The sequence below is a fragment of the Salmo trutta genome, chromosome 35, assembly GCF_901001165.1.
Source record: "Salmo trutta chromosome 35, fSalTru1.1, whole genome shotgun sequence".
Taxonomy (NCBI): Eukaryota; Metazoa; Chordata; class Actinopteri; order Salmoniformes; family Salmonidae; genus Salmo; species Salmo trutta.
Window position 1 is genome coordinate 12,739,610 of NC_042991.1, and position 26,402 is coordinate 12,766,011.

At 40.8% G+C, this 26,402-nt stretch overlaps 1 protein-coding gene across 4 annotated transcripts in view; it reads right to left on the reverse strand.

The window, feature by feature from the left end:
* Positions 1-26,402, reverse strand: part of itpk1a (inositol-tetrakisphosphate 1-kinase a) — a 66,862-nt gene that overhangs the window by 2,742 nt on the left and 37,718 nt on the right. For all 4 annotated transcript variants that reach the window (XM_029733368.1, XM_029733367.1, XM_029733366.1 and 1 more), the window contains 7 exons: positions 21,004-21,126; positions 13,634-13,751; positions 4,578-4,676; positions 4,403-4,434; positions 3,397-3,562; positions 1,197-1,264; positions 708-870 (listed from right to left, as the gene is read on the reverse strand). In XM_029733368.1, coding sequence (XP_029589228.1) covers positions 708-870; positions 1,197-1,264; positions 3,397-3,562; positions 4,403-4,434; positions 4,578-4,676; positions 13,634-13,751; positions 21,004-21,126 — 769 coding nt within the window. The remainder of the gene's footprint in view (positions 1-707; positions 871-1,196; positions 1,265-3,396; positions 3,563-4,402; positions 4,435-4,577; positions 4,677-13,633; positions 13,752-21,003; positions 21,127-26,402) is intronic.

Consider the following 26,402-nt stretch of genomic DNA (forward strand, 5'->3'; position numbering starts at 1 on the left):
TATGTTTATCCAGCTGCAGACAAGCTGTCGACCACCAGAAAAAGTGGCGTGGGGTTTGTTGTTATTGTTTGAATCCCAGATTGCTCCTTTAAAACCTTGTGTCATACAATTTCAGACAACATGGTGTAACTTCTGTTATCCATTACCAAATGCTTCCAGTTAGAGCAATACTCTTCATTTAAAATGGTAGAATTTGACTTTAATGGACCACAACTGCTTCCTACTCCATCTGATTTTTGAACACCATAGCTGCAGCTTGAAATAGGTCCATTGAATGACACCACCACCACCGCACCCTGTGGAAACATGAGAATGCCACCACCGCACCCTGTGGAAACATGAGAATGCCACCACCGCACCCTGTGGAAACATGAGAATGCCACCACCGCACCCTGTGGAAACATGAGAATGCCACCACCGCACCCTGTGGAAACATGAGAATGCCACCACCGCACCCTGTGGAAACATGAGAATGCCACCACCGCACCCTGTGGAAACATGAGAATGCCACCACCGCACCCTGTGGAAACATGAGAATGCCACCACCGCACCCTGTGGAAACATGAGAATGCCACCACCGCACCCTGTGGAAACATGAGAATGCCACCACCGCACCCTGTGGAAACATGAGAATGCCACCACCGCACCCTGTGGAAACATGAGAATGGCACCACCGCACCCTGTGGAAACATGAGAATGGCACGTACCGGGAAATGCGTTGATGTCAATGACTGCATGCTGCCCCGTCTGGTTGCTGATGATTATGTCGATGCCAAACAGGGACACATCCAGCGCTCGCCGCAGACACCTGGAGATCTCCCTGATGACGTCATCGATAGGCACCCTGGACACCCCCTCCACATTGTCCCTCTACACACCATACAGACAAATAGAAAGACGGACGGACAGAGACACATAGTAAAGAGGGAAAGTTGACAAGATCAATTCTGGTTATGCTGTTAGTACCAACACAAATTGCAAGGCTGCACTAGAAGAGAGGTAGATCAATAGGTCGACAGACGGTCAGTTCTGTGAATGCCGTTGTACCAATTAAGAGACACTTAAAAAAAATGAATATATAGCAAGGCCCTGACAAAGCAAGAACAAAACTATGACAAAATACGGGCAATATATTTTTTTATTCAAAATGGCTGTGCACATTTTCAGAACAGGCCTTGGTCTGAGCTTTCACTTACAGAATTCAGGTCGGAAGCGCACTCTGGCTTGGACACATCGTGACTGTGGAAAAAAATGGGTTTTCTCTCTGGAAAACAGAAACCAGGCAGTTGACTAGGTTTGTAAAGAACAGACACTAATGAAGTCACAGAGCAGCCACATTACATTTGCTACATGTAACATTTCAGCCACACATTCAATTTCTTCAGTTAAGGGCACTGCTGAGAAATACCTAAAATGGCTTAGTTCTGCTTTTTACCCGATCATAATCCCTAAAATATCAGTTGCAAGAACGGGAAGAAGTTTAGTATTGCTAATGTTTTTGCTATCGTCATCCTCGTAAATGAGAACCAATTGTAATTCAGTAAGTTGTATACACACACACCAGATGTATCGTCTAGTTGCCAAATTGCTAATTTGCAGTAAAAATCCCAATTAGCAGTCACACTGTATTCTAAAAAGTATGTTTCACTCCTGTGGATTTATATTCCTTTGATACTACTGGTATGCAATTGACAGTTGGGGCTAGTTGCAGGTGGAAATGTTACATATTACAGTTTCCCAATGCGGACATCGCTAAAAGTACACATTTTACCTCTAATGCCAATTTCTGATAGATTAGAAAATAAAAATGTCTCTACTAAAATGACTAGCTCTCTCAATTAAAAATACAATGTCCTGTCGGTTCCAGTTCATTTCCAACTTCTATAAGGAAGCGGTTTTGAAATCTCTCCTTGGGGACCCCCCAGACAATTCCATTTTGTTACAGCCCTGAACTAATTCAGGTAACTGATTTACCGAATCAAGGTCCTGATAATTAGTTGACAAGTTGAATCAGGTGTGCTAGCCCTTTAAATAGTTCAAATACATGGAATGGCTGGGGGTCCCCGAGGAGAGATTTGAAAACTCCTGCCCTAGGCTCTTGTTGTAAACTGCAAATGAAAAAAAAAAGAGGGATATTAACTCTTTAAGCAGAAGGATGTTTTTTGTGTGGCAGTTTAGCATTAGCACAGCAGGGGGCAGAAATGTCCATGCCGATTCAACTAAAAGTCTGATCCACTCTGATGACTGTACTCCTGTGAGTGACTCGCACGCTAATGAATACCTTGCTCAGTGAGCCAGGGAAATTGAACCTATACACAAACACGGGATGGGCACAAACATTGACACAAAGCAGGGAATTGTTTGGGAATGCATCAGCGGTGCTTTGCGTCAAACAGCAACTCGGAAATCCCATTAACGGTCATTTAACTCGGCATGTGGCACCATGCCGTGCTTAAACAGAGGACATGTTTATAAACGGTGGTAAATCAAGTGTCTTTATAAGGTAATGTGCCAGTTTACAGCGGTCTCTAAGAAACGGGGCAATTCTGAAGTGGCACCTACTCCCTATATAGTTCACTGACTCTGGTTAAAAGTAATGCATGAGAATAGGGTGCTATTTCAGATGCAAACTTCAATAAGCTGGTGAGGAGACTTAGCGTCCACTACAACTCAGACACCATCTGTGCTTTTAACACTTTTCTAATCAAAAACGCACAATTGAAACCTACTCTATACTCTGACATTTGAAATGGGACAAGCTCATGTTGGGTTAGAATAGGGCAAGGTTAGACTAAATGGATCTGCTATGAGTTCAGGTAAGGGGGCTTGAGTAGACTCAGTATCTGGCTTGGGCAGTCTATATGCAGTCTGTAACCGTCTACTGGGGTATTTCAAAATAGCGACAGTATGATTTTCAATAAACGCAAAACAAAATAAACTTTTAAGTATAACTATAAGAAATCTAAAATGTGTCAAATAAATTATATGCAGCTCAGGGCTCCAGCTATGCATTTAGTTAGATAACTTGCTAGCACTAGTGGCTCGATGTCAAGCTCAGCAGAGGCATTCAATCCCCTTCTGGATCAAGATCCCTGTTGCCTAAATTGTTGTGTTTTTTGTTGTTGAAATAGCGCCCCTTGTGTGCACATTTGGTAATACCGTATGCCCCAGAAACAGTATGGCCTAATACAAAACAAAATGATACAAAAAAAATAGCCCCAACTCCTACATACTTCATGTAGATTTTAAAAGACTGAATAGGTATAAGAAACATGGGAATAGGGTGAAATGTTCATGTTTACTTCAATACCATTTTAGTGTATGGAGGCAGGGGCTATGTGTTGTAAGCTGTTGGGAATGAGTACATCTTGAAGCTGGGAATTGGGTATATCTGACCTGCAGGTCCAGAAGGGAAGTTTCTGATAGAAGGCCTCTCCACCACGTAGTAGGCCTCTCCCACCACATACACCTTGTAGAGTACAGCATCGTGGTTAATGAAGTTCTGGATCACACACGGGGGCTTCACATCCTTCAGATCCTCCTCACTGAAGATGATGGCCATCTATGGGGGGGAATAACATGCAAGACTCGTGCATCTGTTCATTCAACGTCACCTATCCTCCCTTGTTATCCCTCTGTCAGTTCATTGACGGGTAGAATCTACTGTCTGACCTCATTCAGCTATACTCAAATTGTATTCATCTTCTCTGAAATACATGGATTTTGATTGAGCCATAATCTGGAGTGCCAGATGAGTGAGGTTTGCACTTTTGGGACTATTCCATTAGTTTATTGCACCAGCCAAGTTCAACGATTTGAAAGATCCTCAAAACCAAATTGTCAAAAATATGACTGACATTTTTGTGCAATAACTAAAAATGTTCTGCCACGATCTCAATAAAATGATCAGTGCCGCAATGTTTCCCCACCAGATAGAGGACACTAATACCCAATATCCTTTTTGGTGTTTTGTTTTGAGGTTTCCTTTTTGGTAGAAATCTATGCAGAAAAAAGGTGTGGACAATCCAATGTCTAGTGATTCTTTTATAATCCACACATATTCTCAACCACTATTCTATCACAACCATTTTAACAGAATAGCCTGTCAACCCAACCTATTTTTATGACCAAGGCGAGTCTGAGTACACAATGACAAAAGCACATGACTACCTCACTGTAGGCTTACTCAGACCCAACTCGTAATACCATTACTCATTAGTGACATTATGGTCTTGAATTTCCCTTTAGGTCAATATTGCTAAAAGCTTTCACAAGAGTAGGTAGTGATTGTGAGGGTAGGTAACATAAGGACAGGATGAAGTCAGGGTTGGGGCAAATTTCATTTCAATTAAGTCAATGCAGGCACAAATGGGGTATTGTAATAATAAAAAACAACTCTTACCTCATGGGAGTTGGAGTTTGGAGTTTTACAAACTGTGGAGGTGAAAAGATTAGGACGTCATTCTATTCAGTCAATAGAAAATTAAGCTAGACTTGATTCTTTTTAGAAGAGACCCTGTAGAAGTCTCCAGAAATGTTCTGGTAACCAAACATGTAGAGAATGTGATCTTACGTACTGAAAGGGAAGGTAATGCCATGTTTCTGGATGTGTTTGAGAGTGTCGGTTCCACACTCACTCCTTAGAACCATAAAGGGAGGAGAGCAGATCCTTTCATCTAGAGGAAAGAGGGAGAGAAAGAGATTGTTATTCTATCCTTGCCATCACTATACTGTTTACTATAATCATGCTTATTTGTATAAATTCCTTAATAATGTAAGTACGTAGAAAAGGAAGGATATTTATTTAAGAAAGTGTTTGTGTAAATACGACTACATACCTGAGCGTCATAAAATCATTAACTTTAAACAGTTACCACTTTGACTGCGATATAACAAGTTAAGGAAAAATAAATAAATAGGGGGACTGAAACTAAGTAGGAAAAAAAGTCTTAATCAGTTAGGGAAGATGTAACAATCCTTTGCTGTGCTATGCGTTTAACCACGTGCTTGTCTGTTGGGGTTGAGACTGCGTGAAAACAATTACTTTAAATCACACTAAAAAGGTCAACTACTACAGCTCTCTCTCTCCCCCCAATATCTCCTCTTCCTTCTAAGGTCTCAGGGGAGCCGTTCAGCTGTGATGGCTTCGAGTCCCGCCGTCTTTGGTGCAGCTGTTTCTAGCAGAGCACGTAAAAAGTCTGCTTGCTTTGCAACATTTTCACTCTCCCTTTGTGGTTTGTCTAACCGGTCTGTCTCCATCAACCCTTTCATTCTCAGTTGAGGTTGTAATCTCTCCTCTCCCTCAATACCTCTCTTCCCAGTCCCTCCCCATAACTATTTTCCTTTATATCTCTCTCTCTCTCTCTCTCTCTCTCTCTCGCTCTCTCTCATTATGCTCCTCTGGGCGTCATCTAGGCGTCCAGTGGTATGTTTATATTTGCTCACTGTGACCCTCGATCTCTGTTTCAGTGTGTTTTTATAAGCCAGGGACAGGCGGTGGGGCATCTCTTAGCAAGGACGCCATGGCTACCAGCCTCGTCACCCGGCCATACAAAGACCCTGAGACAAACGAGGGCCTTGGGGCAGAGCGCACACACATACACACAAGCCTCGTTCACATTACCTATAAGCACTCCGATCATTGCGCCGGATGTCATGCCTTTCAAATGGGGACGTCCACAACGGATTGGAGACGCAACGCCCCCTTGTGGTTGAAGGCTCCATTGCGAGACGGACGCCACATACTTTGACATTTTTCTAACTTTGCATCATCTTCAGTCCAGCCAGAGTCTGACGAAGAACAGGAAGTTACCAAACCACAGACGATTAAAATATGGTTTTCGGTGATGGCTTTATGGGATAGCTAGCAACTTGTAAACAATTAACCATTCCTATAAGTGAGTACTATTTTAAATCGTAACGTTAAATACACATTGGCTGTTATGCCAATTATATGATTGTTGCCTCCTGTTAAAGTTTGTGCTGTAATGATTATTTTTAATTGGAGGTCGCTAGCTATAATGGTATCTTCAACCTAGCTAGCTAGCAGCTCTGCAGTGCAAGCTAGCTTGACTTGCTAATAAGTTAGAAACAAGTTTATGAAAAACTAAACAAATCATGTTCCATTTTCACTGGAAACAAAATATTTATCCTGTCTTGATTCAAAAAGGTCATATTTTGCAATCTCCCAAAATAAATACAATCTGACGAGAGATCGTCTCTCCTTCTTGCGTTACAAACATTACACTTATCCGTAAAGATTACGTACGGCTTAATTAAATGTGTCATGATGGAAACGGGGCAACACATACACCACTAAGCAGACAGACAGAGAAAGACTGCACTCTCACTCGTTGAGATAGATCTGTCTTGCTAGCTGTCACTCAAAAGGCAAGCGGCTGAAGCTCATTGGCTGAAACTCGAATTGTTAGGGGACTGTACCATGTGGAATAAATGTAGGGAAAATGGTGCCACACAGCTTCCAGAAAACAGTCACTTTCAAACTAGGGATTTCATGGTTAACTGAGGTTGCTAAAACAGTAAATTCTGCTCGTAGATCATACTAGTCGCCAAAGTACCGGAGAATGTCTTTAAGGGGTTCATGTAAGAGGACAGTCTTCCATCCTCACAATCCACAAGGTTCCCAATTATGGACCATTGCAGGATTAAGTGCTCCATCTTGAAAACTTGACTGCTGACATTTTGGCACAACAGTGGACATATACTTCAAGCATTTAATTGAGCCTGCCCGGAGTATCATATTGGCGGGTTTAATTACCAAACATCCTTCAAGTCCACTTGACATATAAAACCTGACTCCAGATTTAATAAATAACCTCTACTACCCATTGGAATTTCTCACGGAAGAATATTGGAGGGATGCGACACCCGAGTTCCAGACACTTGTAGAATCTATGCCAAGGCACATTGACGCTGTTCTGGCAACTCGTGGTGACCCAACACCCTATTAAGATATTATGTTGGTGTTTACTTTATTTTGACAGTTACCTGTATCTTTGAGAGAATAAAGTTATTACTTATTAAACACGTTTTTTTTTACTAGATTACCTGTAGTTTTTCCATGTCTGTCTAATTGTGTAATGAAAAAATATATAGATTATTAAAATGAGCATACAATATACCTCAGTATTTCTACAGTCTTTTTTGCTCATATTCATCATCAAGGTTGGGAATAATTTGAGGGGACATATACAAAAAAAATCTTTTATGTTAAAACAGTCGGATGGGGGTCGCAGATACACACAAGAGCAAAAGGTATGTTCTAATAGTGGTAAACAAAAGCTAAGTAAAAAAAATAAACAACTAGGCCTGAACACATAAGAGCTAATCTGTTATCGGATAAATAATGAGAGAGAGATTGGCCAGACAGATAATTCTTGTGGGTGTTCAAAGGTGATGAGATATTAGCTTCAGATTGTTTTTTTTAATGAACCTGGAAATATGTACAAGCATTTCAGAGTGGCAGCTTGCCATCTCGCTGTACCTTTGTGAAATACCCCCAGGGTTGCACATTTTTGTTCCAGCCCATCACAAGCACACCTTTTCCAACTACTACTCGACTAATCATCAAGCTCTTACCTGAACCAGGTGTGTTAATACTGGGCAATGATAGTTGAGACGGTTAATATCACAAAACAAGGGCCGGGATGCAATGCTATAACCTACACTTTAAAAGGTCATTTACAGTTGAGCTAGTATGCGCGGTCTCCGTAAACGTCAGGGAAAATGCCTTTAAAAAAGGTGCATTGTCAGTTGTATAGTGACCTGCGCTATAGCACGCCTTAGATTGAATCCCGGACAAGATCAAGGAGTTAGCCAGCTAACACTTCTGCCCTAAAGACCAGTAACTGCACATTATTGAAATGTTTTATACATTAAATAGATGCTTTATCAAGTGGACAAGTGTTGGAGAATATGAGGGGGTTTTCAGTAACTGGAGAAAGTTCGTAAAACCAAGGAAAAAAACAGCCATCCAGAAGGCAATGTCAATACATGTGCATCAAAGCTGGGACTGAGAAACAGCTTCTATCTCAAGGCCATCACTGTTAAACAGCCACCACTAGCCGGCCTCCGCCCAATACCCTTCCTTGAACCTAGTCACTGTCTAGCTGGCTACCACCCAGTTACTCTACTATGCACCAGAGACTGCTGCCCTATACACACACACACACACACACACACACACACACACACACACACAGTCATGGAACACTGGTTCCTTGAATAATGTTTACATACTGTTTAACCCACTTCATATGTAAAGTATATACACTGTATTCTAGTCAAGGCCTATCTCATTTAACTATTGTTGTACATATACTATTCTTCAGATATACTACATCTACATATTCTATACACAACCAGTAAAAAGTTTGGACACACTCAATCTAGGGTTTCTGTATTTTTACTATTTTCTACATTGTAGAATAATAGTGAACACATCAAAACAACACATGGAATCATGCAGTACCCCCCCCGCAAAAAGTGTTAAATCGAAATATATTTAATATTCTTCAAAGTAGACACCCTTTGCCAAGAGTGTGCAAAGCTGTCATCAAGGCACTCTCAACCAGCTTCATGAGGCATTCACCTGGAATGCATTTTAATTAACAGGTGTGCCTTGTTAAACGTTAATTTGTGCAATTTCTTTCCTTCTTAATGCATTTGAACCAATCAGTTGTGTTATGACAAGGGTGGTACACAGAAGATAGCCCAATTAGGTAAAAGACCAAGTCCATATAATGGCAAGAACAGCTCAAATAAGCAAAAATAAACAACATTCCATCATTACTTTTGACATGAAGGTCAGTCAATACGGAAAATTAAGAACTTTTAAAGTTTCTTCAATTGCAGTCGCAAAAACCATTAAGCGCTGATGAAACTGGCTCTCATGAGGACCGCCACAGGAAAGGAAGAGCCAGAGTTACCTCTGCTGCAAAGGATAAGTTCATTAGAGTTAACTGCACCTCAGATTGCAGCCCAAATAAATGCTTCAGAGTTCAAGTAACAGACATTTCTCAACATCAACTGCTCAGAGGAGACTGCGTGAGTCAGGCCTTCATGGTCGAATTGCTGCAAACAAACCACTAAAAAGGACACCAATAAGAAGAGACTTGGTTGGGCCAAGAAACACGAGCAATGGACATTAGACCGGTGGAAATCTGTCCCAAACATTGAATATAGTAATTGTTTCAAAACATCTCCTGACATGTCACTGATGCAATGTGAAAGTGTTTTATGAAGACGTTGTCTGTATAGTTTTTTTGGGCTTTTTCCCCCAGCATTGTCCCAGTCATATCCACAGAAGCAGGAAGAATTAAGTTCTCCACAATAGTATAGGGCTTGCCTGTCCTAGCCACTCGGTAGCTCACCATAGAAGACGCTTCTAGTCCAAATTGAGATTTTTTTGTTCCAACCACTGTCTTTTGAGACGCATAGTAGATGGTGACACTGTCAGTAATTTATTTAGAATTCAAGACACACTTTACCAGCATGGCTACCACAGCATTCTGCAGCGATACGCCTCCAACTGGTTTGCGCCTAGTGGGACCATCATTAGATTTTCTACAAGACAATGATCCAAAACACATCTCCAGGCTATGTAAGGGCTATTTGACCAAGGAGAGTGATGCATCAGATGACCTGGCCTCCACAACCACCCAACCTCAACCCAATTGAGACGGTTTGGGAGGAGTTGGACCGCAGAGTGAAGGAACAGCAGCCAACAAGTGCTCAGCATATGGGAACTACAAGGCTGTTGGAAAAGCATTCCTCATGAAGCTGGTTGAGAGAATGCCAAGAGTGTGCAAAGCTGTCATCAAGGCAAAGTGTGGATACTTAAGAATCTCAAATATATTTAGATTTGTTTAAACACTTTTGGTTACTACATGTTTCCATATGTGTCATTTCAGTTTATGTCTTCACTATTATTCTACAATGTAGAAAATAGTAAAAATAAAGAAAAAACCTTGAACGAGTAGGTGTCCAAACTTGATTGGTACTGTACATACAGTGCATTTGGAAAGCATTCAGACATCTTGACTTTGTCCACATTGTTACGTTACAGCCCTATTCTAAAATTGATTAAATTGTTTCCCATAAAAAAAATGAAATGTACGTAAGTATTCAGACCCTTACTCAGTACTTTGTTGAAGCACCTTTGGAAGCGATTACAGCCTTGAGTGTTCTTGGGTATGACGCTACAAGCTTGGCACACCTGTATTTGGGGAGTTTCTCCGCAGATCCTCTCAAGCTCTGTCAGGTTGGATTGGGAGCGTCGCTGCACTGCTATTTCCTGGTCTCGTCAGATGTTTGATCAGGTTCAAGTCCAGGCTCTGGCTGGGCCCCTCAAGGAAAATCAGAGACTTGTCCCAAAACTACTCCTTGGCTGTGTGCTTAGGGTCATTGCCCTGTTGGAAGGTGAACCTTCGCCCCAGTGATATCCTGAGCGCTCTGGAGCAGGTTTTCAACAAGGATCTCTGTACTTTGCTTTGTTCATCTTTCCCTTGATCCTGACTAGTCTCCCAGTCCCTGCCACTGAAATACATCCCCACAGCATGATGCTGCCACCACCATGCTTCACAGTAGGGATGGTGTCAGGTTTCCTCCACATGTGATGCTTGGCATTCAGGCCAAAGAGTTCAATCTTAATTTCATCAGACCAGGTAATCTCGTTTTTTGGTACCCTTCCCCAGAACTGCGCCTCGACACAATCATGTCTCGGCTCTCTACGGACAACTCATTCGACCTCATGGCTTGGTTTTTGCTCTGACATGCACTGTCAACTGTGGGACCTTATATAGACAGGTGTGTGCCTTTCCAAATCAATTGAAATTTACCACAGGTGGAATCCAATCAAGTTGTAGAAACATCAAAGATGACAGGATGCACCAGAGCTCAATTTCAAGTCTCATTGTGAAGGGTCAGAATACTTACGTGAATAAGGCATCTTATTTTTTATAAATGTGAAAACATTTCTCAGAACCTGTTTTCGCTTTGACATTACGGGGTATTGTTTGTAGATTGATGAGGAAGGCTGAAACATAACAAAATGGGAAGGGGTTTGAATACTTTGACATTGCTCATCCTAATATTTCTTAATTCCATTATTTTACTTTATAAAATGTGTGTATGGTTGTGTGTTAGATACTACTGCACTGTTGGAGCTAGGATCACAAGCACTTCGCTACACCCGCAATAACATCTTCAAAATGTGTATGCGACCAATGAAAGTTGATTTAACTGCACTCACGAGTTATTGCTTTTTTACTTGGTTTCGCCAAGCTAAGGGCTGCAGTTACTATGGTTTACCTTGGTATTATTTATTGTTTTGCTGATACAAGTAACAAATTATATGACACTGACAGACTCAAACAAATAAGTACACTTTAACTGCTGTCTAGGGTCAAAAGTGCAGTGTGCGTGCGTATATCATGCATAGATCCTTTCTTATTACTTCTACACGTCACTAAGTTTGAGCTTAACCACCTTTTACCAGTAGCTTTCAGCCAAAAATCTTTCAACCTAAATTGGATTTTGAGGATTCTTAAGAGGTTTTAGAAGAACGACTGGTTCCAGATCTGTATGTATTTTAGCCAACTCCTCAGACTATTAACATGCCATACATGGCTGGTGGTGATATTCCGATCAATATTTCTTGAATGCTAAAATCCCCTGAAGGGATCAAAAAGTTTGCCCTTTGTAATATGACCGGAAATCGCGTGGAAAGTAACATTTAAAGTTAGGCCTACCAGAGAAAAATGTAAAGAACACCAAAAAGAAAAGAGTAAACTTGGCGTTAAATAGACAATGTAACGCGCTGATATGACCCGGAGAATGTTCATTCTGTGCGTTGATAGGAGTCTAAAAGCCTTCAAGTAGCCTCTTACATAAAGCCACAGTTTAACCGAGTGTTATCGGCTTTTTCCCAGGATCCCATTCTCTCCAGTCTGTACTGTTACCGGCTAATTGCCATGGAAGTGGTTGCCTGGGAGAAGGACAGCCACAGAAAACACTTCGCTCGCTGCTGAGGTATTTTTAAATAGAATTGTGGATCCGGAGCCAAGACCCATGGTTCACCTCACACTACCCCAGGTCGAGTGCACTTGCTCTGGAAGTTCAGTCCTGGACGTCAGCTGGATAGGGTAGTCACTTTAAGGGATCATTTTATTTGTAGGTATTAGGTAACTAAGTATTTTCAGTAGTCTCTTTATGTAGCTAGTTTCTCAAAAAAGGTGCAATGAGCTATTATGAATGCTTATACAGTAGCATGTTTTATAATTCATATTACCACATAAGGCTTCATAAATGCATCTTCAAATCAAGTTTGGTTTGAATTAAAAACAGTATTTTAAATATTATTCAAGTAGTTGAGTGGAGAGTACATAAACTAAATGAAATGAATGAGTTTATTAAGTTAGTTCCATAAACAAAATGTCTCGTTTACAAGTTGTGCCACTTGATGTAAAAGCACCAATAGATTCTGACGAATTGACTGGTCAGAGTACACAGCTCTCCCATCATTTAGAGGATAGATTGGTCACAGAAACTATCCTAATTTACTTATTAACTTATTATCTCCAAATAGGTGCACATAGAAACTAGCCTTACTTCCATACGATAACCAGTGTTTGAATTGGGCTGGTGCAAACACCTCGATTGTTCGATTGTTTGAAGACCGGCAGCTCAAAAATATTCACTCTTAAATATGAACACGTACTGCAATATTTAAATGGAGTACCAGCACCTAAAGTGAGCACAGAGTCTACAGACACTGTTTTCATTCAACTTCAAGCACAGACTATAAAACAGTCATGCCAGAGCCTATGACTGCATACCAAATTGCACCATATTCCCTACATAATGCACTACTTTTGACCAGCACCCATAGGGCACTGGTCAAACGTAATGCACCATGTAGGAAATAGGGTCTCATCTGGGATTCACACTATGTGCCTATGCAGCTAGCAACGCTAACCCTTCGGCCTCTTCAACCCTGATCCCCTTTGTTTAGCTAGTTTGGGAATGCCCCATGGCGCAGGACAAAGGACGAGCCACTCTGCAGTTTTCATACACACTCCGTGAATAAACCCACCCTAAGCCACACATTTCCCTTGTGCAAAGCTCCAAAATGAAGCCTGCCTTTCGTCATCCAGCCCGGGACAAAAGTCTTACGGAAAGCGCCGGGCTCACGTAGGTAGCCATTAGCAACATGAACACAGGACATTTGGGGATTCCTGTATTTTGGAATTCCGGGCTTTCCCAACCCAAAGGGAGAAACAAATTCATACACGCGCACACACAAACACAGATGGCATTGCCGGTTATGAGAAGGTGTGTTAGCCCCAGGCCAGAGGTAAATGGAGCAAGGTGTATACACAGTATGTGAGTAACTGATTTGAATGTTACTTATGTTGTTGATGCTATGACGTAAAACTCACAAAGGCTTAACAGAATGTCTAGGCAAGTGACTGTGTAGTGTCTATGTTTTGGGATATGTGAACGCATGGCTGTGTGGACTTGTGATAGTTTGTGTGCGTGCATGCGTGCGCGCGTCTGTGTGTATGCGTGTCAGTTTGTGTGTGTACTTTGGGTGGCAGTCCTGTCTCTATACCTTTCATGCAGTCTTCAAGCCTGCGGATGAGCTGGTAGGACTTGCAGCGGTCCAACAAGGTCCTAATGGCCGGCAGCGGGTCCAGAACCACCATTTCAGGATGGGTGTCGATGTAATCCTGAAGACAGTCCCAAAACAACATCAGGTATGTATTTAATAGTGCACACTGCAGCAACACACTGTGCAACAAAAAAACACCACCAGGCCATGTTTATTAGGCACCAAAAACTGAGCGGGACTTCCTGGACTTGTTCAAAAAGAAACGCACATTTTCATTTTCCATTGCAAATAGCTTTAAAATATTCTTCACCCTAATGAACATATTGGAATTATATTACAGCCTCAGCAAGCCTTAAAGCAACAAAGCCACTCAACTGATGAATCTGAAGAATGTATACTAAACTTCAGAAAGTATACAGTCGACTTCCAAGTTAACCTTTTCGTAGTCTAACAAATAACGGTTTTTGTACTGTTCTATTCTCCACTTCCTTGTGCTAGCACAGTAGAAGCCATTTATTTTCATGTCTGTGCTTATGTATTAATATCTCTGTACGCACTACAACAATCAAAAAGGAACTCCATGTAATCAAGTACATTTGAAATGAAAGGCTTGGCTACTCGCCAATTTAGCATGTTGCCATATCGAGCGGCCATTTTCGCCCTCATCTAAAGTCAATGAAACCTTAAGGAGACGAAGAGGAAGGAGAGGAATTGTGTTTGTTTTTCTGAGACTGCAGGTGTGCAAAGCAACACCTCCAGGAACAACTAAGGGTGAAAACATGTATTCATATGGCGTAGTGCATATTACCTAATGTTTACAAGATGAAAGAATGGAGGGAAATCCACGTGATTAAAAACAGGTGGCTAAATTTACCATCCTTTTGTTTATGACATTCCTTGGTCTGTTTTGGTGAAGAGTGAGGTCCAAAGGCATTTGGACAGTGACACAGTTGTTGTTTTGGGTCTGTACTCCAGCACAATGACATTAAAGTGAAGACTGTCAGCTTTAATTCGAGGCCATTTTCATCCATATCGGGTGAACCATTTTGAAAGAAAAGCATTTGTTGGGCATTGTTCCCCCCATTTTAAGGGACCAAAAGTATTAGGACAAATTCACGTTTTAAAGTAATCAAATGTTTAGTATTTGGTCCCATATTCCTAGCACGCAATGACTACATCACGCTTGTGACTCTACAAACTTGTTAGATGCATTTGTAGCATGTTGTGTTTGTGTGTCAGATAATTGGTGTGCCCAATAGAAATTAATGGTAAATAATGTATAGTGTCATATATGAGTCACTTATTGTAAATAAGAATATAATATATTTCTAAACACGTATACATTCATCTGGATGCTACCATGGTTATGGATAATCCTGAAAGAATTGTGAATAAATATGAGTGAGAAAGTTAGAAAAATGCTTAGCATATGTCTGTCTGTCTTGGGGGTATGATCTTTGTGCCTCTAACTTTCTCACACATTTACGATTCATTCAGGATTATTCGCAATCATGGTAACATCCACATTAATGTAATCCCACGTGATGAACTAATTGCAAATGCATCCAACAGGTTTATAGTCACAAGCTTGATGTCATTATGTGCAAGGAATATGGGCCCAGATACTAAACTTGACTACTTTAATAGACATAAGTGAATTTGTCCAAATACTTCGTACAAAAAGTGCTGTAATTTCTAAACAGTTCATCCAATATGGATGAAAATACCCTCAAATAAAGCTGACAGTCTGCAACTCAACCGCAGTCATTGTATTATTTAAAATCCAAAGTGCTGGAGTAGTGTGACTGTCCAAATACTCCTGGACCTCAATGTATGAAAGCAACTCGGCTCTAATCCCTGTGCCTTAGACATATCAACTTTAAACTGTGCCACTTTAAAAAGGGACATTTTACTTCACAATCAGAAGTTGTCAGGCCTGAAAAGCAGTCCACATCCCATGTCGTCAGATGAATGAAACAGGATAAGAACAGAAACTGGAAATAAACACAGTTCTTATCTTTTCCATTACTTTTAGATTGTGGCACGTAGATGGATCTACAAAACAGCTGGCATGGGACATGGACTCCCTCTGAGAGACTACTTTTGAGGTCTGAAAACATCTGCTAAAATGTGATTTGAGTGCAATGGCTCTTCAAACGAATGAGGGGGTCCAGGGTAAACAGTCAAATTAATGACCATTAATGACTCCCATTTAGATTCTTTAGTCATATAAAGCTGAAAATAGGCCTATAAACCTAATCCAAGTTTGCTGAGGATCATTAAACGTGTCAAGCTTTTAAAAATCGACCAGACTTTATCATGTGGAACTGAAAACAAATTCTGCATTAAAGTATGCCATATATCAGCTCTAGGTTTGTATGGTGTCTAGAGAAAAGAGGACTGAAGGAGTGGGTAAGTTTAAGGAGTCAATTACATGTGTTTTATGTAGATGTGGACAGCAGACCAGTGCACTGACTAAAAAGCTCACGAAATGTGGAACTTGCGGTTTCCTTCCAATGTTTGGGATTTTATTAGGATTCCCATTAGCTGTTGCGAAAACTAATGTGGTTCACTGCGATGCTGGGGAGTGTAACAGTGCATTCTGTTCTGCCACGTGAAAGACAAACTAGCAACCTTCTGCACAGCAACTTAAGGCAACCGTCTAGTCTGAATAGTCTGTCCCTCCGTGAGGGGCAGATGACTCAAGGAAGGTGTGAGGTCACCGACGTACTCCACCCCAACATGTTATGGGCAACATGCACTACCTTCACCACCCTTTGATCTTCCCCTATTCCTGCGAACCCACCTACGGATTAGGTCACGGCTAGAGGTCGACCGATTATGATTTTTCAACGCCGATAACTATACCGATTATTGGGGGCCAAAAAAGGCCGATACCGATTAAAAAAAAATTTTTTTTTTTAAACGGCCGATTTTTATTTGTATATATTAAATTAAAATAGTGTTCATTCAGTATTGTTGAAAATGTCATTTATTATAATAAATTACATTTACAACAATACTGAATGAAAAATGAACACTTATTTTAACTTAATATAATACATAAATAAAATCAATTTAGTCTCAAATAAATAATGAAACATGTTCAATTTGGTTTAAATAATGCAAAAACAGTATTGGAGAAGAAAGTAAAAGTGCAATATGTGCCATGTAAAAAAGCTAACGTTTAAGTTCCTTGCTCAGAACAAATGAAAGCTGGTGGTTCAATATTCCCAGTTAAGAAGTTTTAGGTTGTAGTTATTATGACGTGTTGACTATTTCTCTCTATACCATTTGTATTTCATATACTTTTGAATATTGGATGTTCTTATAGGCACTTTAGTATTGCCAGCCTAATCTCAGGAGTTGATAGGGTTGAAGTCATAAACAGCGCTGTGTCAAGCATTGCTAAAAGCTGCTGGCAAAACACAGTAAAGTGCTGTTTGAATGAATGCTACGAGTCTGCTGCTGCCTACCACTGCTCAGTCAGACTGCTCTATCAAATCAGACTTAATTATAATATAATAAACACAGAAATACGAGCCTTTGGTCATCAATATGGTCAAATCCGGAAACTATCATTTTGAAAACAAAATGTTTATTCTTTCAGTGAAATATGGAACCGTTCCATATTTTATCAAATGGTTGGCAACCCTAAGTCTAAATATTACTGTTACATTGCACAACCTTCAATGTCATAACTATGTAAAATTCTGGCAAATTAATTACGGTCTTTGTTAGGAAGAAATGGTCTTCACACAGTTCACAATGAGCCAGGCGACCCAAGCTGCTGCATATACCCTGACTCTGCTTACACTGAACGCAAGAGAAGTGACAATTTCAGGCACTACATTGATTATATGCAACACAGAACAAGCTAGTTAAACTAGTAATATCAACCATGTGTAGTTAACTAGTGATTGTTAAGATTGATTGTTTTTTATAAAGATAAGTTTAATGCTAGCTAGCAACTTACCATGGCTCCTTGCAGCCTGCACTCGCGTAACAGGTGGTCAGCCTGCCACGCAGTCGCCTCGTGGATTGCAATATAATCGGCGTCCAAAAATGCCGATTGTTATGAAAACTTGGAAAAAAAAATTATAAAAAATAAATAAATAAATCAGCCCTAATTAAATTGGCCATTCCGATTAAATCAGTCGACCTCTAGTCACGGCTATTCAACTGGCGGCCCATGGGCTAGATCTGGCCCCTTTATCAATTTAGAATGGCCCTTTGATCAATTATCAACATTAATATAAAAATCCACACAAAAACATCCCTGTAAAAAACCAATGTATAGTTCCAAAATGAGCCCTCGCTCAATATTCTCCAATAGGATCATCCGTTTTCCTGTAGTCCCACCACTTAAGTGCTGTCAATCAATATCACCCAACGTACCAGTTACAGCCAAATCAGAGCTGCTAACATCAGCCAATTGCAGCTGCAAACATCTGGCGACACCACTCCACCAACATCGGTTGTTTCGTAGTCTGCTGAAAGACATGTCTGCAGAGCATCGTGATCAACTTTTACATAATGACATTAGGTCGCTAAGCAAGGGTAACGCTTTCAAGAGAGTAAGTGAGCTTAGGGAGGAGAATGTTGCTTTTCTCCGTAATGGCCGTCACAAGCAAGCCAATACATATCTAGCAAAAATGCTTGAGGGAGGGATAAAACAATTGACATGATCGGGGACTGCTTTTCATAAGTGTTATTTTCTCCTCTGATTTGATCTCAAACAAAATGCTCAAATTCCCTACACTCAGGGCTCGAATTGGAGGGGAAATAAAAGGCAAAAAACATTGAACTTATTAGCTTAGGTTTTACACACAATCTCAGAAATCCTTAGCAGAGGCACCCCCCAAAGAAAAAATGACAGCCAAGCCTGATGGAAAGGAGGGGAAGGAGAAAATAGGCAATCAACATACACAAAACTTTGCCAATTAAATGTTTACTCCAAAGTAGGCCTACAGTGCCTTCAGAAATATTTTGTGGCAGTGATCTATACACACACCCCATAATGTCAAAGTTAATTTATTTTGTTGAAATTTTTACACAAATGCCTCAAGTCAATAAGTATTCAACCCCTTTGTTATGGCAAGCCTAAAAAATGTTCAGGAGTAAGTAAAAGTGTCCAAATCACATAAGTTGTATGGACTCATTCTGTGTGCAATAATATCATTTTTTTTATGACTACACCAGCTTGTACCTCACACATACAGTATCTGTAAGATCCCTAAGTCAAGTACTTTATTTTAAAAAATTAGATGATTCAACCACAAAGACCAGGGAGGTTTTCCCAATATCTCGCAAAGGTCACAGATTGGTTGATGTGTAAAAATGTAAAAGCAGACAATGAATATCCCTGTGAGCATGGATGGTGTATCAATACAGTCAAAAAAAGCGGTACTGTTCCTAACGCAGTTGCTGGAGAGGAAAGAAATCATTCAGGGATTTCACATTAGGCCAATGGTGATTTAAAAAAAGCTAGTTTAATTGCTGCGATGGTAGAAAACTTGAAGATGGATCAACATTGTAGTTACTCCACAATAGTGCTTTCACATAGGATTTATGCTATTTCGCCTGTTCATTTTTTGGGGGCAAGGTATAACCCGCTTACAAACAGGCCAATTTTTACCACATTCTTGCCTTTTATACCTCCCTTCAAAAATAATTCCATTATTAAATTTATTTAGGCAGGTCCTATTTTCAAAAGAAGAGAAAGGTATATTTTGAGTTGAATTATGTTACTGGTCTGTGCAGCCTGTATGGAAATCAATAGATATTTTGTTCATTAAAACAGACAAGACGTGATCAGCTTTTGATCCACGTTCATCTCTTTCCTACCTTCACCCTGCTTTGTCAGGGAGCAGGCATAGGGTCGCACATGGAGTATCTTCATCATGATACCAATAGAAAATAACAGCAATCTATTCTATATTTTCAAAAGCATTCGAGTCGTATTCATATTTCACAACCTCCGTGGGCTTTTGGAGCTGCATATACGCTATTGAGTAAAATAAGACGCCTACACTTGATTTGGGCTACACTGTTGCCTAAATCATTTTAGATTGGATTAACGTGCGCAGGTAGCCTACTTTTGGAAGTGATTTGTTTGACAAATCAGATGAATACATGTTCATGCCACATTAGAAAGGTCATATTTTTTTTTACAGTTAAATTACTCATATTTACCATTAAGCCCATAAAAAACATTTCATACATAGGAGGTTCTATACGAAGAAAAATTCTAAAATCTACTTTCACCCGTTGTAAATCATATGTAGAAGATGTCTGTACCCCTGCAAGTAACCTTTTTCAAATCTGGCCCCCATAAGAATATAAAAGGTAACTGCCAAAATAAAGGAAATACCAACAGTTTCTTCATTGGGGATTGGGCCACCACGAGCCAGAACAGCTTCAATGCACTTTGGAATAGATCCTACAAGTGTCTGGAGCTCTATTGGAGGGATGCTTTCTGGTGGTGGAAAACGCTGTCTCAGGTGACGCTCCAGAATCTCCCATAAATTGGGTTGCACTCTGGTGACCGACATTGTTTTCATGCGCATCAACCCAATCAGTGACTACTTGTGCCCTGTGGATAGGTGCATTGGCATTCTATGGGGGCATAGCCATGGTAGCCAAAATAATGGCCAGAATAAATGTCCTGTCCAGCTTTTTTTATTTATGACCACATCAATCATGTGCTCATTCAGATCAGATCCTATTGGTGGAAAGGGAGAGGAATACATTTGTATATGTCGTTCTGTTGGTTAGCATTGCACTTGGAGCTAGAATGTGTGGTGAGCGAGCATGGTTTTCATGCGCATCAACCCATTCAGTGACCAGCATGATGGGATGTTAATTGCTAAATTAACTCAGGAACCACACTGTGGAAGCACCGGCTTTCAATATATTCTAAAGTGGTTGTTCCACTGGATATCATAAGGTGAATGCACCAATTTGTAAGTCGCTCTGGATAAGAGCATCTGCTAAATGACTTAAATGTACATGTAAATATACTTTGTATTCCTCATTTACTCAAGGGTTTCCATTATTTTGGCAGTTACCTGTAGTTGAATAAACACTGGATTAAGTCATGATTAGGAGAGCTCCTGCAGATAATAATATAAAAATAATTTCATTATCCCATTTCTATCCAGGAACACCAAACGTTCACCAAACTCTGAGCAAAATTACTGAAGGATGTAATCACCAAAGACAAACCCCTCAAAGAGAAACATCCTACAGCACCTTCAGACCCTTAGCCCTCAAAGAAATGGCTGCACCTGTCAAAGAACAACTTCCCCCATTAGGTAAAGAGCTTGTGATCCACCCTTACAATGTTTTAGCGGTGCCGATTGGCTTACCTGGACACTCTGCACCAATAGCAGGGCCTGCGTGTCGTTCTGGTCCGCCAGAATGAGGTCCGCCAGCTTGTGGATGATGACATCCAGAGGGCCCTGCTCCTCCAGGGGCCGACTCAGATCCAGCTGCACACAGGGAGTGAGAGAGAGAAAGAGGGCTCAGAAGTTAGGCAAGATACAAAATCAAGACACCTTGTTTTATTAGTTGATAATATATGGGGTCTGTTCCAAATGCACCCTATATAATGCACTACTTCTGACAAGAGCCCTATGGGTGATGAACACACTTAGGCCAATCCTTTGGGCTTTAACCCAACAGGTCAAAGACTTTGTTTTTGCTAAGATTAGGCCCGTTCAAAGCATCTTTTACCCCCCCTCTCTTGCCAAAAACGACAACCATATGGGCTTTGCAGACTGGTTCTGGTAACAACAGCTGGGAGAAGAAAAAAGCACTATTCCCTATATAGTGCACTACTTTTGGCAAGGTCCTGTCATTTGGGAGACATTATGTAAGGAGTGGGGACCCGGTCATATGGTCAACGGTCCAGCGCTGGCACCAAATAAAGGAGCAGAAAAGGACCACAGACCTACCAAGTCGTGGGATGAAATTGAGGGGGAAGATTTTATTAGGGAGGCCTCTGGGGCCTGTTCCCTACAAGGCTCTAGTTTAAATCAGGAAGGGGATGTCTAAGTCCCAAATGGCACCCTATTCCTTATGTAGTGCACTACTTTATGGGCCGTGGTCAAAAGCAGTGAACTAAATACAGAATAGGGTGCTGTTAGGGACGCACAAGTCTGGAAATGTTCTAGCCGGCGGGATCAGAGCCTTCTTCTCGGCTGATTTAGGAAAACAATCATGAGGAGGCAGGCAAAGAGAGGCTGGCTGATGAGTTCAGCTTGGGTTTGGAACTCATCACTTTCATGTCTCCAAGCCCATAGATCAAATAACAGCAGTGCTGTCATGTAGGTTGAAGGTGTAGGGTAAAAAGTTGTCCCTAGACGCTGATCTTGGGTTTTGCATTACCCCCCCCACTAATGGTTAGGATTGGGGGAGGGAAGCTGATCCTAGATTGGTACCTAGGGGAAACTTCACCCCAGAGCCAAGACACTGTCATTCCTCCTTGTGTCCTAAGTGAGACCGCAGAGAATGGATTTGTGTACACATACAGATAAGTGTAAGGTCCTTCAGTCGAGCAGTGAATTTCAAAACACAGATTGAACCAACGACCATGGAGATTTTCCCCAATGCCTCGCAAAGAAAAGGCACCTATTGGTAGATGGGTAAAACAAAAACAAAAAAGCAGACATTGAATATCCCTTTGAGCATGGTGAGGTTATCATAACACCCAGTCACTACAAAGATACAAGTGTCTTTCCTAACTCAGTTGCCTTAACCACTCAGGATTTCACCATGAGTCCAATGCCAACTTAAAAACAGTTAGTTTAATGGCTGTGATAGTATTGTGGAGTAAATACAATGTTGTTGAGCCATCCTAAGGAGAAAACTAACCTAATTGACAGTGAAAAGGAAGCCTGTACAGAATACAAATATTCCAAAACATGCATCCTGTTTGCATCAAGGCACTAAAGTAATACTGTACTATATAAAAATGTGGCAAAGCAATTAAGATTTTGTCCTGAATACAAAGTGTTACATTTGGGCCAAATCCAATAAAACATCACTGAGTACCACTTCATATTTTCTAGCATAGTGGTGGCTGCATCATGTTATGGATATGTTTGTAATTGATAAGGACAGGAGTTAAAAAAAAAAAAAAAACGTTTATTTTTTTTATTTTTAACGGAATGAGCTAAGCAGAGGCTAAATTCTAGGAGGAAAGCTTGGTTGTCTGCTTTCCGACAGACACGGACACAAATTCACCTTTCAGCAGGAGAATAACCTAAAACACAAGGCCAAATATACACTGGAGTTGCTTAACAAGACGACATTGAATGTTCCCGAGTGGCTGAGTTAGAGTTGACTTAAATCCACGGCAAGACTTGAAAATAGCCATCTACAACCAACATGAGAGCTTGAATAACTTAAAGAATGTACAAATGTACAATCCAGGTGTTTAAAGCGCTTAGAGACTTAGAAAGACTCACAGCTGTATTCATTTATTTTATTTAAATCAGGTAGGCCAGTTGAGAACAAGTTCTCATTTACAAGTGCGACCTGGCCAAGATAAAGCAGAGCAGTGTGACAAAAACACGGAGTTACACATGGGATAAACAAACGTACAGTCAACACATATCAAAAATCTGTATACAGCGTATACAAATGAAGTAAGGAGTTAAGGCTGCCAAAGGTGATTCTAACATGTACACTCATGGGATTGAATACTTTCTGCATTTCATTTTCAATAAATTAGCAAAAATAGTAATTTAGGCTGTAACAAAATGTGGAATAAGTCAAGGGGTTTAAATACTTTCTAAAGGCACTGTACACCCAAACTAGACCATGTTGCGTGTGCTGAAAAATAAATATACACATACGTTATTCAATCATGTCACCCATACTGCTCACGCGTGACCAAGCGTCTGCGGAAGTTTACGTACTTTTAAGTTGGAGTCATTAAAAAACTCATTACTCAACCACTCCACAAATTTCTTGTTAACAAAGTATAGTTTTGGCAAGTCGGTTAGGACATTACTTTGTGCATGACATGTAATGTTTCCAACAATTGTTTACAGACAGATTTCACTTAATCACAATTCCAGTGGGTCAGAAGTTTACATACATCAAGTTGACAGTGCCCTTAAACAGCTTGGAAAATTCCAGAAAATTATGTCATGGCTTTAGAAGCTTCTGATAGGCTAATTGACATCAATTGGAGGTGTACCTGTGGATATATTTCAAGGCCAACCTTCAAACTCAGTGCCTCTTTGCTTGACATCATGGGAAAATCAAAAGAAATCAGCCAAGACCTCAGAAAAAACATTGTAGACCTCCACAAGTCTGGTCCATCCTTGTGAGGAATTTCCAAAACGCCTGAAGGTACCACGTTCATCTGTACAAACATAAGTACGTAAGTAAAAACACCATGGGACCACGCAGCCGTCATACCGCTCAGGAAGGAGATGCGTTCTGTCTCCTAGAGATGAACGTACTTGTGCGAAAAGTGCAAATCAATCCCACAACAGCAGCAAAGGACCTTGTGAAGATGCTGGAGGAAACAGGTACAAAAGCATCTATATCCACAGTAAAACGAGTCCTATATCGGCATAACCTGAAAGGCCACTCAGCAAGGAAGAAGCCACTGCTCCAAAACCGCCATAAAAAAGCCAGACTACGGTTTGCAACTGCACATGGGGACAAAGATCGTACTTTTTGGAGAAATGTCCTCTGGTCTGATGAAACAAAAATAGAACTGTTTGGCCATAATGACCATCGTTCTGTTTGGAGGAAAAAGGGGGAGGCTTGCAAGCCGAAGAACAGCATCCCAACCGTGAAGCACCGGGGTGGCACCATCATGTTGTGGGGGTGCTTTGATGCAGGACGGCCTGGTGCACTTCACAAAATAGATGGCATCATGAGGCAGGAAAATTATATGGATATATTGAAGCAACATCTGGCAATATGGCTTAAGGACAACAAAGTCAAGGTATTGGAGTGGCCATCAAAGCCCTGACCTCAATCCTATAGAAAATTTGTGGGCAGAACTGAAAAGGCGTGTGCAAGCAAGGAGGCCTACAAACCTGACTCAGTTACACCAGCTCTGTCAGGAGGAATGGGCCAAAATTCACCCAACTTAACGTGGGAAGCTTGTGGAAGGCTACCTGAAACCTTTGACCGAAGTTAAATTTAAAGGCATTGCTACCAAATAGTAATTGAGTGTACGTAAACTTCTAACCCACTGGGAATGTGATGAAAGAAATAAAAGCTGAAATAAAATCACTCTACTATTATTCTGACATTTCACATTCTTAAAATAAAGTGGTGATCCTAACTGACCTAAGACTTTTACTAGGATTAAATGTCAGGAATAGTGAAAAACTGGAGTTTAAATGCATTTGGCTAAGGTGTATGTAAACCTCCGACTTCAACTGTATGCTTCGGAACGGGAGAGGCAGGAAGCCTACACACTGGCAAAGATTTTCAGCTAGCAGACAGACACTGGAAGAAGTTTGATTGACAAATTGGAAAAGCTTTGCATTGGTTCTTTGTTGCATTTTTTTGTGGGACTGTTCCGGAACTGTATAGATCACTTTTGTTCCCGGTTCGGATTCTGTTTGGTTTCAACTCCCACATACCATAGTCAACCATCTGTGTTTGAAATAGTCCTGGTTCTACAGGGTTGACTTGTGTGTTAGAAAGCAATTGATTTCCATAGAAAAGTTGACAAAGTATTTATTCTATTGTCAAACAAGGTCCAAGATCGCAGTGCAACCTTATAGTCTTGGGGCATTGCCAACAGACATCTGAAAAGATAGACCATTTCAATTCCAACTTCTGGCGAGGATGTCCAGACAGGCCTAATATTCCCAGCTCATGTAATATTTATGGCAGCGGAGATGATTTATCAAGTATGTATCGAACAAGATTGGTGGACTTGTCAATGCGGGGCATTGCTTCACCTAAGGAGATCGAGGCTTCCAAAGAAAACACCTTCCATATCGTAGATATAGTACGCATGCAAGGTTGGGATTAACAATTTCTTTTAGGTTTCTCTTATTTTGAATCCCTATTCAGTCTGACATTGGATATTTCCACCAAAGTCTCAGCTCAACAAATCTGATTCAGATTTGTTCTGCCAGTTCGATAACGAACACTGGTTTGAGACTCCGACTACAGAACTTGTCTCTGGGGGTTGCTCTTGACCCAAAAAGGGGTCCCCCAAATATTATCCAGAAATGACCTAAATTGGACATGAAGAAAACGTTGCCCAAAGAGAAGAATGTGTGTCACAGGTTGGACTGCTCTCTAGGCAAATGATTTCAACACAATCCATGAACAACCTTTGGAACAATGAATTCTAGCTGTTCAATCGCAATCCCCAAGCCCTTGATTAACAACTGAAATGTGACAGATTGCATCCAAAATGGTACCCTAGTCTCTATACAGTGCACTACTTTTGCCCATAGCCCTAGTCAAAAGTAGTGCACTACATGGGGAATAGCACACCATTTGCAATGCACCCATTGTATCTTATCTGCCAACACCCAAAAACATTGATAAAGAAGGGTCATGTCTGTAGTAATGGGGAGGCGGCTCAGGCAATGATATGGTAATAATGAAGACCGAGGAATTCAAGAGTTGAGGCGATAAAAAGAGGGAGGGGACGTGACCGTGGCACAATAACTGACGAGTAATCAGCTATTACATAAACCTTAAAAATAAAAAAAGTTCACCCATTTTGAATGTTATTATCTCTGATGTTCTATCGATTCCCTGGGTCATT